We start from the raw sequence: 15,280 nt of genomic DNA, 5'->3' as shown, positions 1-15,280 counted from the left end.
CCTACTTTATTAATTTTGGTTTTAATCTATGTTAACTCCCTCTTCTTGGCTTTTTTAAAATATATTTTATTTATTTAATTATTCATGAGAGACACAGAGAGAGAGAGAGAGAGAGAGAGAGAGAGAGGCAGAGACACACAGGCAGAGGGAGAAGCAAGCTCCATGTACCGGGAGCCTGACGTGGGACTCGATTCCGGGACTCCAGGATCACGCCTTGGGCCAAAGGCAGGCACCCAAACGCTGCGCCACCCAGGGATCCTCGGCCGGATCCCTGGGTGGCGCAGCGGTTTAGCGCCTGCCTTTGACCCAGGGCGCGATCCTGGAGACCCGGGATCGAGTCCCACGTTGGGCTCCCGGTGCATGGAGCCTGCTTCTCTCTCTGCCTGTGTCTCTGCCTCTCTCTCTCTGTGTCTATCATGAATAAATAAATAAAATCTTTAAAAAAAAAAAATAATAGTTTTATAATCCCTGTAAATGAATATTGACTGTTTTTTCTACATTCTATAAATGATGAACATATTTAGGCCATAAATTTTCCTACAGTCTGCTATGTTCTGTTGGTTGGAAATGATGTGTTTATATTTTTATTGCTTTCTAAATTTATAATTTGTATTTTGGTTTCTTCTGTAATATAAAGATTATCTAAGAATATATTTAAGGGATTTTTTGGTCTTTTTTTTTTACAAATTCTTTTTTTCTTTTTTTTTAATTTGTGATTAAAGAATGTGATCTATGTAATCCTTTTTTTTTTTTTAAGTTTCTTAAAGTTGCTATTGTGTATGTGTGTAGGTCCAAGTATAAGACTGATTTTTGTAAATGTTTTCTGGATAATGAGATATCTTTATTTTCTATCTACTTGCTTACTTTTGTCCATGATATTTGTTCAATTTGAAGAGTATATTAAATTTTTTTCTGTGTTTATATTTTAACTAAGATATTTCAACTGTATTTTACATATATATAATTATTACAATTATTACAAATCTTGCAATTTTAGTAGCATTTTCTTTGTTTCTTTCCCTACTATGTAATTTGGTACAGTTTTATGAGTATTTTCCAGCCTTCACAAATTTTACTTTATACCATTGTATAATATTTTTCTTTATTCTATTTAGGGCTTTTAAACTGTATCTTGCTTCAGTATTTTTAAATTCTATCTTGTTTATTATTAATATTGCCATTCTTAAATTTATATTTCTTTGTTTTCTGCTTGTCTGATTTCTCTTTCCCTGTTCTTTTATTTTTCTAAATAATATGTAAGTTTTTTAAACCTAAATTAATTGACTAGCCTGAGAGAATTCAGCCTACTGTCATTGATTTCATAATATACTTAAATGTATTCCTGCCATCTTATTAAAATTTCTTATTTTGTTCCTTTTTATTTTTTCTTCTTAGTTTTTTTTTTTTGCTTGATCAAGAGGCTATTAATTTCTCCTTTTTCTTCTTTTATTTTGAGAGTTCTGCTGTACTTCTAATTCTATTAACACTTATATTCATCACCAGTATATAACCGTATCATTCCATGAAGCAAGTTATCAAATATTTCTGCCCCAAACCTTTCTTCTCTGCTTCTCCCCTCACCCACTTCTCCTCGCAGTTAAGACCACTGGGATCCCTTTGCTGCCCCACTCTTTGCCCCGCACCCATCAGAGAAGACCTGGGGAGCATTTTTATTACCTCCTATCCTTCCCCAACTTTCAGACTATTTGAATAGTGTGTCTCTTTTACCTTAAGAATCTTTAGCCCTTATACTGCATATTCTTAGATGGCCTGTCATTATTTTGATTTGACTCTGTAAATGTTGCAAGCTCTGTTGCTCGCCACTGTTTTTTTCTTCTTAACCTTTTTGAGGGTTCCTTTGGTGCTGTTGCAACCTCATCTCTTGCATAGGTAACTCCCTTACCTCGGGAGTGTGGTGATACCCCAGCTGGATAGGGGTCTCTGCAGTCCTTGTAAGAGTCCATGAAGGTTAGTTACTTCATTGCCTTCTATCTTTTGAATGTTTAATCTGGTGCCAGTGTAATTCTTTCTCCTTTGTAAGTAACTTGGTTATCTCTTTACAGAAGACTTTTGAGTGTTTTCTTTATTTCAGAGCTCAAGAATTGTATAAATGTATGTCTATATGGTATCTTTTCACATCCAAATACGTGTGAAACAGCACTTAAAATTTATAGACTCAGATCTTTCTAAAAATCAGGATAAGATTCTTTTTTAGAAAGTAGTTTCTTTTTCATAATTATTTTTCTCCCCCCACCTTTTCTTTTTTCTGAAACTCCTTTTGTTTACAGGTTAAATGTTCTGGGTCTTTCCTCCACAGTTTCATAACTTCTCTTTGTATTTTAAAAAAAATTTCCCGCTAGATCTTGAAAACTATGAATTCTGGGATCCCTGGGTGGTGCAGCAGTTTAGTGCCTGCCTTTGGCTCAGGGCGCGATCCTGGAGACCCGGGATCGAATCCCACGTCAGGCTCCCAGTACATGGAGCCTGCTTCTCCCTCTGCCTATGTCTCTGCCTCTCTCTCTCTCTCTCTCTCTCTCTCTGTGTGTGTGTGTGTGTGTGTGTGACTATCGTAAATAAATAAAAACTAAAAAAAAGAAAACTATGAATTTTAGTCTCAACATTCATCATTCCTTCAACTTATCTACTAAATATTTTAACTTAAAAATCTTATTTCTTAGTTCCAGGAAGTTTTTCTTAATGTTGTTTTTATACCTCTTCAAATACTTACTATTCTTCTGCTTCCCCCAACAGTTCATTATTGATATAGTGTTCTGGTTGCTCTCTTCATTCTTGCTTTCTCTGGTTGTTAGACCTGCTTATTAGATATCCTTTTATTTTCCTCTGTTCGTTGTGGCACAGGTCCAGCTGCTGTATACTTTAAGTGGACTAGTCTTATGAGAGTGGGAAGGCACAGACATCTTAGTCATCACAGACCCAAAATAGGCAAGTTGCCCTTTATGTATTGAGACACAAGGAAGGAGCCCTTCTTTTGCATTAGGGTAGAGAAAACTCAGCCCCCCACACTTCTTGAGGGCCAGAGGATCAGGCACATCCAGGAGTCCTGTGATCATTGAGGGACAGCCCTACCAAAGGCCTGTACATGCAGGTCCTTGCCTTAGAGTTTTCCTGCTATATTCCCAAAGTTTTGTTCAGCCCAGAGTGAGAAAATACCTAGTTCACACCCTCTACCCAAATGCCAATCCCAGTGTATGCCTGACTTAAGAAAAGATGATATGTTTGACCTGAGTTAGAAGTGGAGAAGATATAATGGGGGATATAATGATAAGCATAAAAATGATACATTCCCTGTCCTAATGTTGGTTGTGGGCTTGTTGGGAAGATAGACAGTATCTAAGTAAGCAAGCAAGCAAGTAAACAAATACATGAGTAAGAAATAAAAAAGAAAATGAAACCCACACATAACTCTGAATTCACAACTGTTATTAGTGCTATGGAGGAAAGGTAAATAGAAATATGATCTGAGATTCCAAGAAAAGTAGGCATTAATTGTACAGTGAGAGAAGAAGAAAAGACCTACAGGCAGAGAGCAGTAGATTCAAAGACTTTGGGAGTAGGCATGGCAAATCTGAGGAAGCAAGGGAAGGCCAGCATGGGTGGAGTAAACAAAGCAAGGGAAAGGAGAATGTGAAAAAAGCTGAAGAGGAAGGTAATACCTATGGGTCAGACTATACTATATGATAGACAGTATCGTCTTTCCCTAAAAGCAGGTGGCTGTTGGAATGTTTTACTTCACGGGTAAAAATAATCTGATTCGCATTTTCAGGAGATCATGAGGATTCTGTGTGGAGAGCAGATTTAGAGGAGCCATGTGATGCCAGGAGACCCATGAGGAGGCCACTATAATGTTTGAAGGAGCGTGATGGCAGTCAATGTACAGGAAATGCACTTTAGGTGGTCAAGTGAAAGAGGGTATGAGAGAGTGGAAGGTAGGGAATGTCAAGCTGAAATCACCAATTCAGTCCTAAATGTCAAGGTGCCTTTGAGATGGTCAAGTGGAGAAGTCAGTGGACGTTATGAATCTGGGGAGGTCTTGAGCAAGAGATATAAATTTGTGAGCCATCTTAGTTTAGGTGTAAACTAAGGCTCTTAGGCTTGAATGATAATACCCTGGAAGAGAATAAGACCCTAAGTTCTGGTATTCTGCTAGTATTGTCTAAATTGGATTACCTCTTCTGGAGGGGTAATGGGTAGTGCATATCAGTATCTTAAAAAATGACTGTAACTTTGATCCTGTAACTCTAATTATAGGAATTTATACTCAGAAAATAAGAGTAGTAAATGTCAAAGGCTTATGGATAAAAATATTCACTTAGGCATTATTTTTTATTGTAAAAAAGGAAATTACCTAAATATCTAATATTTGAAAGAGGTTAAGTAAATTATCATACATTTATATTAATGAATATCATACCATTGTAATTTAATGTTTATAAAGATGCAATGGCATAAGTAAATTACCATAACATCATAGTAAGTAAAAAAGGACTCAAAATTGACAGAAAGAAAGAGAAAAGGGAGTTGGGGAGACCTCAGCTGTTTGAAAGATTGATAGGACAATAGTATAAAGAAATAAGTTTATCTATAAACCGTGGAAAATGGATGATTGTCACCATTTTTATACTTTTACCAAATTTCCAAATCTTTCTAGATGGGTGTATATTACACCACCTCAGCTGTTTGAAAGATTGATAGGACAATAGTATAAAGAAATAAGTTTATCTATAAACCGTGGAAAATGGATGATTGTCACCATTTTTATACTTTTACCAAATTTCCAAATCTTTCTAGATGGGTGTATATTACACCTTATGTATTATTTTACTGTTAGGAGAAGAAATAAAAGTACAGTATTGTCCCAGTTATAAATATGCACTTTATAGGCATATCACTCTGTTAAATATTGGTTAATGTTTTTTTTCTTTTCACAGTAGCTATGAGAATTTCTGCTTTCAATCTAAAATAGTATTTTAAGTTTGTAAGATTACTGTCATACCTTTTAAAATTTTATGAGCCATTTAGACTTATAAAATGGTTTCAGAAAATTGATTAATTACTAGGCAACAGCAGATCAATTCCTCTGGAATCTCTCTCACTTGGCACCTGTGTATCATCTTGAGAGTATTTGTATCTCCATTACTTCTTATTGCTTAGCAGTATAAGTGGTTCTGAATTCTTTAATTTGAAGTTTTAAAAAGATTACATAAAAATATAAGAATTTTCTAATTATTTTAAATACACTGAATTATTTTTTTTTCCTCCAGTGACTGTCAGAGAATTATCCATTTGGACTGTCATTTGTATCATCATCATCTGCAGTGATATAAAATCATTTTGAATTTGCTTCCAAACTAAAGGCATGATGTTTTTTTTTTTTTTAATTCCAGGAATGTATACAAAGACTATCGTTTCCTTGAGCTGGCGTGTGACTCACAGGAGGATGTAGACAGCTGGAAGGCATCTCTACTGAGAGCTGGGGTTTATCCCGATAAATCTTTAGTAAGTTGGATCTCTTTTTTTATGATTATTGACCATGTTTAAGAAGACATAATTCTATATACTATATAATTGTTAAACTGGTGGTCTTTTAGAACATAGACCACCAGTCTTTTGGAACATTGGAGGATAGTAATACTATCCTCATCATATTTCTTTTTCTCCATTAGTTTCTATTTTAGGAAGTTTATCACTATATTTGCTAGAGAAAATGCCCTATTCTGCCATAAAACATAATATATGTTTTATGTCTGAGAATGTCTTTGTTTTAATTTAAAATTTTATTTTCCTTTACATGGTATTCCACAGTTGTTCTAGTATTCATACAGCTGTTTAGAACATTCTTCATAAAGTCATAATGTCATAACACTATTTCATATCCTTAAAAATGTACTTATTTTTATAAAAATCTACCTCCCTTCATTAGGTCTGTAGTACCTGAGTCCAAAATCATATCTGTATTCAAACTCTGGTTAATGTCATTTGGAGTGTGAAAGAAGAAAAACATTATATTGCCATTCCTACTTATCTTTATAAATATACTTCAAGTGTTTGAAGTCACTTCTCTCATTCAAGTTAATAAACAGAACTTCTATTTGTATTCTTTGGAAAATGTCTGTATTTAAATTTCAGAAGTCCCATCCAACACATGTACACACACCGTTAGACACTCTAGCTGATGGCTCTCCCTGCTTACTCCCTGTCCCCTTTCAGGTGTACTGCCCAGGTGTCTCCTCTAAATGCAAGTACTGGGACTGAGCCTTGGGAATTGAGTCCAACTGGATCCTTTGATGCTTGCTTGGCTCTAAATTAGTTTATAAGACTTATCATGAACAAGTCAGGTCATTTCTGGGCTCCCAATAGGAATAGTCTTCTCAAGAGAAATTCTGAAATATAGGGCACAGACGGGGCCATTGAAGCATCTCTGGAGGAACTTTAGACTTGACCACATCCCTGAGGTTGCATTGGAATTTAACAGAGTTTCAGAGGTAAAGGATTGGGGATTTGTGTCAAAATGTTCTTCTCTTAGCTGTTATTTTATCTCACATATAGACCTCTTAACCCCCACCCAATCTACACTTGTCTGGCTATCACCTAAAACAATGAATTCCCCACAAAATACCCTCTAAATGAGGTGAAAGAAGACCGTTTCCTGATGATACTCAAGTACAGAGTTGTCTGTATGATTTCCGTAATTGTCCAAATTTTATCAGTGGTGTACATATATATTTACATAGCTGTATGCTACTCCAAAAACTGCAGATGAGAAATCATTTAAAAAATCAGAGTACTACTTATACTTTGGTTATTAATTCTAATCATTTATTATTACTCTTCCCTCTCCACTGATGGTACTGTGTTTAATTTCACAAATATTCTATATTAAAAATGTACACATGCTTACTTTTTTATTCATTCAGTCTACAAAAGCCTGTTGAGCACACGCTTTTTGCCAGGCACATTCTAGGCACCAGTGCTGTAGAGGTGAAGAATAAGGTCCCATCTACAAGGAGCAGACGTTAACAAGTGAATGAATAACTGAATAATTATATAGTGTGATTGTAAGAGAGTGATACAATCTATAAAAAACAAAGAAAGTGAAAGGGATAGTCAGTGAGGGGCAGGTAAGCTTTATTTTAGTAGAGATGATAAGGAAAGGCCTCTTTAAATAGTCATTTGAGTAGGCTCCTGAAGGAAGAGAGGGAATAAATGAAATGAAGAATATTTGTGGAGAGGACTGGCAAGTGCAAAGCCAGCTCAGTGTCTCAGAAGAGCAACAAACAAGTTAGTGACTCTGGAACACAACAAGGGAGGACAAAAGTGGTTGATAGTTTCCGAGACAGTGGTCACGGCAGATTATATTGGTCTCGAAGGATGGGGTGACCATTTGAGTTTTATTTTGAGTAAGATGGGAAGCCATTGGACGTCCGGTTTCAAGCCAGTTAAGTGACATGATAAGATTGACATTGCTAAAAAATTATATGTTGGGTTATTACAAGGAGCCGTAGAGCATGTGTGTTCAAGCACAGGTTCTAGTGTCAAACTACCAAGACTGAAGTTCCAGAAGTTCACATATAAGCTGTGATATGTCTAGCCTTTTTATATATCCAAATTCCCATTTCTAAAATGGAAATAACAGGAGTCCTCTGTAGCTTGGTTGACAGGATTAAGTGAAAGAATGCAGGCAAAGCACTGAATAGAGTGGGCACAAATAAGCCCTCTATTTTTATTTGTGATGATAATGATGATGATGGTGATAATTATCATTTTCATCACAGACTGCTTTCTTTAACAAGTAGATGAGAGCTGAAACAATGTGAATGTTATAGTGTAGACCAGTGAGATCGTGAACACTTTATGCTGTTTTCGATTTCCAAATAATGCTTGGTCGTATAAAATGTTAATGTGTGGATGTATGTCTTCCTACCATGCAACTGGAATGTTTGTGCAAATTTTTTTTTCAATTGTGATTTTGTCAAATTTATTTTAAATGCAGTAGACAATTTTGCTATTTAAAGAAATGATGCAATATGCCTCTTATGAGGGAAAATTGTCTTGGGAAAGCAAAATTGCCTACCTATCTCTGGTGAACTGTTTTTACAAATTTGAATTTTCATGTGTGCACCATAGCTCTGCATGAAGATGGTCAATGAAATATTCGTGATTTTTTACCAGAATACTCAATTTTAAGCAAATCCAGAATTGTTGAACAATCTGTTTGATTCTTTCACATCATTTTTTGTTTATAAATATACCTTTGGTATAGTTGCTTAGAAGGTCGAGACAAAGGGGTTTTTTACTATATGCCAAAGACATAACAGGAAATTAAACTTGGAAGTATGCCATGAACATTGCTTTTCTCAGTTTTCATCATAAACAATATTTGCATTTCTTATGCACCATGCAGTTGTAGAGGTTATATTACACGATTGCTTGACTTTCAGATGTTTAAATGGCAGCTAACTACTGAAAGCAATCTAAGTAGAATGCTTGTGTAAACATTCATTTTGTGAGCATGCTTAGATTTGGGGGAATGGATACTTTTAGGTACAGTTATTCCTAATTTAGAAAGATTTGATGAAAAAGTCAGATTAACCTAATAACAGATGTCTTTCTGTAAGTAAATTTTTAGGACTTCTGGTGTGTCATTTGGGTTTTGTATCAATAAACCATTGAGTTGACAGTTAATCAATCACTATTCTAAAAATGAAACATTTATTTGTCATACATGGACATAAGTCTAGACTCAAAAAGTTCTGCTTTCTACACAAAACATCTCTATTTTGACTGGGAAAAAATCTACAAAGATCATTTGTAAAAACTGTATAATTTTGGCTTTATTTTGATAAATAGACGTCACTCACATTTTGGTTTGGGACAAATTTTTTTTTTTTCAAATAAGAATGCACACTTTTTTATGACATTCTTTCCCCCATCATATCTATTCTATCACATTCAAATGATGGAATGTTTTTGTCACTCATATCATAATGTTCTGCTACTTGGTTTTTTCTCTTAGGTTGTTTCTCTTGGAGTTTTCCTACAGATTTTTCTTTCTTTTTCTTCCACCTTTTTCTCTCCCTTTCTTCCGAAACTTCATCTATCACTGTTATGGTGGACTCTAGAAATTCAAATATAAAAAGATTCTTATAAAGTTCTTACTTTATAAGAATTTCAAGGCTAGTGGAGGTGAGGGATGCAAGTAAATAATTACAGTGTGGTAGGAACTACAGTGGATGTCTGTATAAAATGCCACAGCCCAACTATATTTCCATGTGGATTTTCTAATTACCTCTAGACCCTTAATCTTTCTGGATCCAAAGTGAAATATAGACTTCTTTGAGCAGTGTAATGTGTGGCCCTAAAATGGAAATGAGGAGTCCTGTGTTCAGTTTCCCACTGTGACACTGCCATACTCCATGAACTTATCATAACCTCTCTGAGCCACAAATTTAGCATTTGACCAGTTACCTCATCTTTCTGAGCAACCAAAATACTTTAAAAAATATATGTAAATCTGAATTTAGATTTAGCAGAATTTTATTTCTTTAACTTCTATTTCCTTTAGCCACTAAATTAAAATTATAACTATTATAACATCTTATGTTGTTTAATAATTGAATTGTTAACACTGTTTTGAAGTAAAGATGTTTCTAATGGAATTAATTAATAATATTTTGGGGTTTTTTTACTGATGAAAGTGAGATAAAAAGTGTGCATATGTCAGTATTATAGGCTACAATTAAAGAACCCATAAAGATTATTTTATAGAAAAAAATATGTTCATGCATCAGTAAGTATAAATACAAATAAATATGAATTTCATTAAATATCTAAAGGACATGATACAAAATATGATTTTTCTGGTACAATTTTTGTTAGCTCACAGTATGCCTTAAATTATGTATAAACAAAGAATTCCAAATTCTTTAGAACATTTTGTGTGTGGTGAAATGAAGTAGACTTTAAGTCAGATCTACTCACATTTGAATCCTGACCCTTCTGTTTATTAGGCGAGTGGCTCAGGCAACTTACTTAACTCTTCAGTTTATTATTTTTTAAACTCAAAATAATGCTACCTTCTTCTGTGTGATTTTATAGGATTAAATGAAAACTATTGCATATCACCTGTAGCTTTGTGCTACAATTGGGTGAATGTGTTCAATGCCATGTAGCCTTTATTATTACTGAAAATCCATGAAATCATAATTCCCAGTTTAGTAGTTACTTTTTCTTTGCAAAATATCAGTGAGACTTGGGCATGTCGAAGGAGAGTTTCCTTAACTATTGGCTGAGGAGGTAGACTTCTTTAGGGGGACTCATGGGGTTGTGCTGTCCTGCTGGCCAGGCTGGCTTGGAAGGCTCTATCTATCCATCAACAGTGAGCCCAAGGAGCTATCAGGGAAAGTGAGGGTTCACAAGCCTGCCCTCAGATGCTGGCCTGGTGGTTATCTGAAAGAAGCAGCCTGCAGAGTAGTGGGTACCCTGGAGATAAATTTGGTGTGAATTCAGTTTTGCCTGTTTGTTAAATTATACACCTCTGAACTAATTAAGAGATTTCCATTGGCTGTATAGATGGATGCTCCTCCCATTTACGGTATGAGTTAAGTGATGAAAAATGGCAATAGAATGTGAAACACCCCAGAACTTCACTGTATCTCTGAATTCAAGACTTTCCCAGTCATAGTGAGTGCCTTGGAGTTTGAAACCACTCTATAAATGAAGTCTTTGGGGTCTTCAGAAATTCCTTTTGGAAAGATTCAAAACTGAATTTTTCTCTGTGGCAAATAACAATTCGGAGGAGGGTCTCCGTATCAGTCTGTGGGGGGGAGAAGAAGATTGCCCACAGACTTCCGTAAATGTCTATTAATATGGGAGACCACTCATATGCATTTATTATTCAGCCATCTAATAATACAAGATTGACAATGCTCATGCTTAGCCCGGCCACACATCACTTTATTCTTGGTTTATTCAGCAGTGCTTCCCACACAACGTCAAGCAGCCACATGACCAATACTGAGGAGTCTAGTTTTTCTTCAATAGAGGAACTTGTGGCATCTAAACATAAATTGCTGCCACACAGAGTAGTGGAGGGAATTATAAAACATTTACAGTTCACCATTCATGGCTGTTATGCCTCTCTTAGAATAGACAATTGGGAAATGATTGAAGGAAACAAGAAATGGCAAAGCCACACCACGGCCTCCACTTGGATGTTTCTCATATTTAAGGATCAAGGCCCCCTACTCTGTGACATCATTGTTGCCACTACAAACAGAACCATCTGCCATTGAGCAGAGAAGCCAGTCATTCCCTAATGTGCAAAAATACTTGGTTGAACTCCTGAAACTTATTTGGTAGATCAAAAGCTGCACTGCTGTGGAATTCAATAAAGTCCATCTGTTTGAGGTATTTTCAGCAATATTGCTCTTTGGAGAACCAGGGCCTGTTATTCTCTAAAATAGCATTTTACTCCTGATAAAATTCCCTGTGGGAATCTTTATTGCCTTATTGAATGGTTGGCATATTCCTTACAGAGAATCTTTCTTCCCCCTTCATTCATTCTTCTATCATTATTTATGTCTCACAGAAGCCAGTGATGTTAACAGTTATATCATGGCAATTCTCAATGCCAAGAAGTTTCTCCACACTATTTTATCAGTGTCTTTAAACTTATGTTATGTTGTTATTAAATATGATGGCTGTGATGGCGCTTGGATTGGACATTTCCCCAGAGTCACCAATTGGCATTGCGTTTAAGAAAATACCCTCTCCTGTGATTGTGGCCTTGCCCATCTCCAGAAAGTTTCTCTCTGTACATCGTCTTTTGAAACTAAATGCCAGATCTCCAGCCCAACCTGTTACTCCACCCCGGGCTTGTCCTCCTTCACAGACACACTTTACTAACAGCTCTCTTCAGCTCTGCATCTCAGTGAGGAATTCCTCCTGGGCCCCTTGTGAGAAGAGTTCAGATCTGTTCCCTGCCCATATCCCATCACGTCTTCCCCACAGGATCTGACCTTGCAAGGACTCCGGCTGCCCTGGGAGTAATGAATCACCATTTTATTTTTTTAAGCCATATGTGAGTGAAATTGTTTGATATAAATCATACTCTTGCAGCTCCAGTTTGAAACAGGAGAGCCATTTGCCTGCTGCCTGTCACTGGCTGTTCTCTGTGTCTCTCTCCAGAACGTCACTTTTAGAAATGACTGCATTTTTTTGTGACTAACCTTTCCAGACCCATTTTCTTGAATGTGGACCAATGTTTATTTTGGCCGTGTCCCCACTATACAGCTTTCGCTTCCCATGCCAGCCCGAGACAAAACTCATAATTTATGGAGTAGAGGAATGGTACAGATGGAGGTCGTAACTTGGTCTGCTTACCCTGTCTCCCCAGAACCACCCACTCCTTTCCTCTGCTCCTTTCCTTTCTTTTTCCACCTTCTTTGAAACCAAGGATGCAGTGTTTGTTTAAAAATGCATTGGCTGATGAAATTTTCCACTGCTTGGCATGTTGGAGGAGGGGCTGTCAGGAAGGGGCAAGCTGACATACTAACTATTTTGCCTTTCATGCTAACAGTTCAGTTATTACCAATTCAAACCAGTGCTTTTTGGCCAGGTTCCCATACTCCAAGGATTCCGGGTAGAAAGAAAGGGGGAAATCACTGTCATAATTTTCTGCTGTTATAAATATATGATTTCACTTAATATAAGTGGATTCTTTGACTTGCCCATGAGCTCTGGGTGCTGTATGTATGTAGGGGATGTCAATGAATAAATTATTTGTTTGGATTTTGCTCTAGCGTGAAAAACCTTACAATTTTTAATAAGTTTATGTTTAACGTATTTCTTTTTTGTTTTTGTTTTTGTTTTTTTTTTTCTTGCGGCTATGTGCACAGGGGAACAACAAAGTAAGTTCTTTGTCCTATTGCAACTCTTTCTTTCCAGCCCCCACCCCCCACTGCATGCATCTTGGCAAGAGCGTTTCTGTGTACGTCGGAATGACTGTTGTCTGTCTGTGACACTGCACAAATGATACAGGGTTTGCAAACACCAGGGAAAACGTACATTTGAACTACCCTAATGGCTGTTCCCTTTTGACCTTTTGGAAGGGAAATGTTATGTTCTTTAGGGTAGGTTATTGGGTGGTTCAGAGGTTCATAACACAAGGAAGGAGGTCGACACTGAGAGCAAATATCATGAAGATTTAATAATAAGGACTCTTCTGCAGGCAGGGTACAAAAGTCTGATGAAACTCGGTGCAGCAAAGTTTTTGACCAAAAATCAAAGCTCTCATGTTAATGTGCAGTTATAAAAACCCCAAACTGGAGTCTTAAATAGCAGGATGGCTGGCTTTGCTGGTGAAACTGAACGAAATCAGTGCTCTGGCTTTGAAGGTGCCTTAAAATGGATGGAGGAGGGTGGGGTCCACATTTGACTTGGCTTCTGCACCCTGATGTATTCCAGCTGGACGGAAGCGAGAGGGTGTGGGGGATGGAGGAGGAGACTGAATGTGCATGATAGATCTATGAGACCAGGCAACAGGCAGCAATGGTGAAAATTATCTTCATGTTGCTATTGTCATTAGAGAAGTGAGCAATTTAGTCATCATAGGGCTGCTGGCCTGTTTAAATTTAAATTCCATTCTTCCAAAAGATTAGAACTACTCCTCGCTTATATTAGTGATATAATAGTAATATAGTTAGAGAAGATGGTCTTAAGTTTAGCAGGGTGATTTGCTTTTCATTTTTTTCTATGGAGAATTATTAGTGTTTTATCCTACCAGGTGGCCCACTTAAAATGGGCCTCATTGAATACAGTAAGAATTGAAAAGAATCTGTTCTATAAGGGGTTGCCTGCATATTTAAACCAGCTGGAATTCATCAAAATTGCTATTCATAAGCCATACATATAGAATGTAAAACAAATGTGGGAAATCTTGCAGTTTAATTTGATGGAATGTGCTGTTAGGAATATGTTGAAGTCGTGGTTGGTATTGAAAATGTGTCACTTTTTAAATTTATATCTGGATATAACTGCTTACCACCTAAGTAATAATATTTAATAGAGTTAAAAATAATGCAAGAAAAGTACAAGGTAAACGTTTGTGAAGAAGCAAAGTGAATTTAGTCCACTAATAGTTCGCTTTTTAAAAACAGCAGGTAACTTATGAAATTAATTAGGGATTTCTTACACAAAGTAAAGGATAATATTTCTACCTAATACTGCCACTATTAGAAAAAAAAAACATTTGGATAAAATATAAAAACCTCTGTTTTAGTTCTTACACCACATAATGTATTTCAATTCTTGAGTAGTAAATATGTCTGATCTGGTCATTTACATTGAGTTTCTGTCTAGAATTTCATGCGCTCCCTCTCTTGTTTGTTTGTTAAGGACAAGTAACTAATTGTGAGTGTACTAATAATTAGTCCATTTGTGCCGATGATCAGGGAACCAGCTACTGACGTTTTAGAGGATGTGCTAACCCTTAGACCACTCGAAAAGCATTTATGATTTGCCTCTTTCACTAGTGATTCACTGATGACTTAAAGGGACTTGTAAAATTCCTGTAAGAAAACACTTCTCGATCCAGGAGTCATCCATTTATTGTGTCTTGCTTGGTCAAGCTCTTCTGGGCAAAGTTCAGTTTAATGGGTTTTCTCATTTTCAAATAATTATAATGCAATGAGCAGTAAAACCCCAAAATGCTAAGTTACTGCTTATAAGGGTACCTGTAGGATGATGCAGAAGACCTGCAGGGTCTTCAGGCACCTGGAACCACCATCTGCATAATGAAAACTTGGCCTAATGCTGAGGGGGTTAATATTGTCAGGCTCCAGAGTGTTAGCTAAAGAGTGTCAAAGATGCAAGCACTGACAGCTTGGGTTTTCCATTGAAGAGTGGCTACTTTGGAGGCGCTGGTATTTATTGCCCTTATGCCTTAATTTTTCATTGTTTATGTTATGAATAAGTGATAGCTTGTGAAAAAATGTAATGCTAATACTTTTAAAATACAATCATTATATTGACCATGTACTCTGGCACAAGAGAGCCTCCTCAAATCACAAACAGCACATCTGCATGCTATTTTCCTTTAGCTTAGAATTTCAGTATAAATGGAAAACACTGGAATACAAGCTGTGCTGTCTCCAGAGTATAGATCTGGAGTCTTCAAAAGGAGAATATGAGATTCTTTTTTCCCTCTAATTCTGGAATGCTTGTTCTGAATTGTCCCCAAGGCAACATACCTAACTCGTTG

At 36.4% G+C, this 15,280-nt stretch overlaps 1 protein-coding gene across 7 annotated transcripts in view; it reads left to right on the top strand.

Moving 5' to 3' along the window:
* Positions 1–15,280, top strand: part of DNM3 (dynamin 3) — a 547,820-nt gene that overhangs the window by 435,552 nt on the left and 96,988 nt on the right. For 5 of the 7 annotated variants that reach the window (XM_038542511.1, XM_038542508.1, XM_038542510.1 and 2 more), the window contains 2 exons: positions 5,406–5,517; positions 12,918–12,929. In XM_038542511.1, the coding sequence (XP_038398439.1) occupies positions 5,406–5,517; positions 12,918–12,929 (124 nt within the window). The remainder of the gene's footprint in view (positions 1–5,405; positions 5,518–12,917; positions 12,930–15,280) is intronic. The other 2 variants (XM_038542513.1, XM_038542509.1) reach the window with 1 other exon arrangement.

This window comes from Canis lupus, chromosome 7 (genome assembly GCF_011100685.1).
Source record: "Canis lupus familiaris isolate Mischka breed German Shepherd chromosome 7, alternate assembly UU_Cfam_GSD_1.0, whole genome shotgun sequence".
Classification (NCBI taxonomy): domain Eukaryota; kingdom Metazoa; phylum Chordata; class Mammalia; order Carnivora; family Canidae; genus Canis; species Canis lupus.
The sequence above is the reverse complement of the archived record's forward strand: the minus strand, read 5'-3'. Positions and strand labels throughout refer to the sequence as shown.